Source organism: Quercus suber, unplaced genomic scaffold, assembly GCF_002906115.3.
Source record: "Quercus suber isolate HL8 unplaced genomic scaffold, Cork oak 2.0 scaffold_218, whole genome shotgun sequence".
Lineage (NCBI taxonomy): Eukaryota > Viridiplantae > Streptophyta > Magnoliopsida > Fagales > Fagaceae > Quercus > Quercus suber.
This window is the reverse complement of record NW_027069676.1, coordinates 357,341-359,925: the sequence shown is the minus strand read 5'-3', so window position 1 is coordinate 359,925 and position 2,585 is coordinate 357,341. Positions and strand designations below refer to the sequence as shown.

General features: G+C 35.7%; 1 protein-coding gene across 1 annotated transcript; it reads right to left on the bottom strand.

Moving 5' to 3' along the window:
- Window positions 1-2: 2 nt before the first annotated feature.
- On the bottom strand, window positions 3-1,115 carry LOC136061288 (uncharacterized; the record flags this gene model as incomplete). The annotated part of the gene is made up of 3 exons (XM_065779826.1): window positions 1,035-1,115; window positions 824-947; window positions 3-686 (listed from the first exon to the last, which is right to left on the bottom strand). Coding segments are annotated over exons 1-3 (852 nt in total), but the record flags the coding sequence as incomplete, so codon positions are not given.
- Between the last annotated feature and the right edge of the window lie 1,470 nt (window positions 1,116-2,585).

The window sequence follows — 2,585 nt, the reverse complement described above, 5'->3', positions numbered from 1 at the left end:
GTGTTGTCCTTCTGCAGATTCTCAAGCTCAGTGACTAAGCCTCTCTCAAGTTGAAGGTAAACATTACTAGTCTTTGCGAGAACGCATCTTCCTGTGACTTTCCTCCCAAAAATTGAACTCAAAGACCAGCTTGGTTGCAATTTTGTCTCACTCGAAAAAGTTTTACTCGTTTTGTGACTATTAGGCTGAAGAACAACTGTAAGAGCTTGTTCTAGTACAATTCCTGATTCCACGCCGCTTGAATGAAATTCAGATGAGGTCAAATGCAACCGTTGAGAATGATAAAATCCTCTATATATGGAAGGTCTGTCCAATAAGGCAGAAAGCCCAGCTTTGTCTCGACATGGAAGTAGCTTCAACCAGGGAGTTAGGTTCTCGGTGCAAACAGCCTCACGGGGTAATGTACCATACCTCAGACTGCCTGAAGGTGGGTGAAAGCCCCATTCATGAGCAGAATAAGTTGTAGAAGACTCTAGGAAGTTTATGTAAGCACAAAAAAGACCTGAAAGAGTATGGGTTAAATTCTTCCAGGAAGCATCAACCTGATCTTTAGGGACATCAAAGACAGCCCACAACTCTACTCCAGGAGGCTTTGCATTGCTGCTTGAGATGGGGTCAAATCCACCCCAGCGATCATAGTTCCATCGGCCTTGTGTGAAAGATACCTTAACGTGAAATTTCTGAACCTGTCCAAGCAACACTATTTCAGGAGTTATTTAGAATATTCAACATATTACAAAAATTTTAGGTTGAGCCTGTTCTTTGGGGGCAAAGAAAAACAAAAGAGAAACTGAAGGCAGCAATTAGTATTGAGTAATCTTACGAACACAATATTTTTCACAACTTTTATGGTTTGGCCTGTTTTGATTAAAGCAACATCACTCCCACTGGAGTCCAACTTGGAATTAACAAATAAAGCGAAAAGCAAAAGACCCAGATGACCAAAACTACAAGATCCAACAAAAATTCTCAGTTTCTCTTTATAGAAAAAGAAAAAAGAAAACAGAGGAGAAGGAAATGGAATAATAACATACAAGTTGGGCAATGGCTTTGGGAAAGAGGTGGTGGTGGCGGCCATGGGAGGTGGAGAGCGGAGGAGCTGTGGTTTCGAAGTGGAAGTGCGCCAATACTTTCCGATCGGGCAGTGGTTTCAGAAGCAACTCTTCCGATAATTCTTCTTGGAAAAAAACCGATCCGAAGACGGCGAAGATTGTGGAGAAGCAGATTTGGAAGGAGAGTATGAGAAGGATTGAGTGAGTCCTTCTTGGAAGATGGGCCATCGAGTAAGGACTTTGGACGTGCGGATTGTGTGTGAAGCTATAGAGAATCCGCCATGAGAGTTGAAGAAAGGAAGAGAGAGCGTGTGAGTAAATGTTGGCAGAACCAATATTCAAACTACGCCGTTTTTAAGTTTTGGCCCTTTGGGTGAATTGTCAATTATTTATTTGTTTATTTAAAGTTTAACTTTTATCATTTTAATCCTTAAACAATTAAACTTCAAATTTTATCAAATTCTTCTCCACATTTTATTTATCAAATTGGTTTTTCAGTCCATTTTCGTCTACAATGTTTTTTAAGTAATTATAGAAAATTTAAAATCTTTTTTTTTTTTTGGAAAATATCATTTTGATCTTTACATGTTGGGGTCACTTTCAATTTGGTCATTTACGATTTGATAGTCACCAATTTAGTTCCTTTTATTTTTAATTTATAGTTAATTTGGTTCTTACAATCAACTCATTAAAGGAAATTGATTGCAAGTAGAAAATAATAAGTACCAATCGACTGCTAACAAAATGTTCAGAACAAATTGATAGTGATCCTAAATGGTATTTTCACAAAAAATTTTGGACATGATGAAACAATGTTAATTTTATAAACAATAATAGACAGAATAAATAACTTGATTGAGAAATTTAAAGCTTAAGGACTAAAATGATAAATAAAAAGTAATAGGAACAAAAAAGGATAATTCATCCAAACTTAAAGCATAATATTTGGGTTTTAGCCTAAATTGATTATTTAGGCTTCGTATTAATTATTTTTTGATGTTTTATTGCATTCTTGAGAAGATACAAAAATATTTTTCCGAGTTTAGATTGTACAAAAGATGAAAAAATTCCCTCCAACAGGATTGACATTTTTTTTACCATATGAATGATACTAGGAATTTTGAATTTTACTTCATTTCTATGTAAGCTTGTTAAGTTATTGTAATAAAATTGACATTTTAGCGTTTTCCTTTTCATTTACCTATGAAAAAGGAAAGGCAAGTGCATGTATTACAATGAATCCAAGTACTATATGTATAAGTGTTATAGGAGTTAGAGCAAGTCCTGCTTGAGCTTATCATTAGATTTGGAGTGTCTAAAACACCAAAATTGCTATTCTAGAACACCTAATGCAAAATTCCAGCTACATCCAATTTCTTATACTTGGGAAATTTTTGCATCATGCTACAGTAAACTCTTAGAGTTTGCAAAACTCTTTTTTTATTATTGTTTTTTTACTCTCTCTCTCTCTCTCTCTCTCTCTCTCTCTCTCTCTCTCTCTCTCTCTCTCTCTCTCTCTCTCTCTGTCATCGG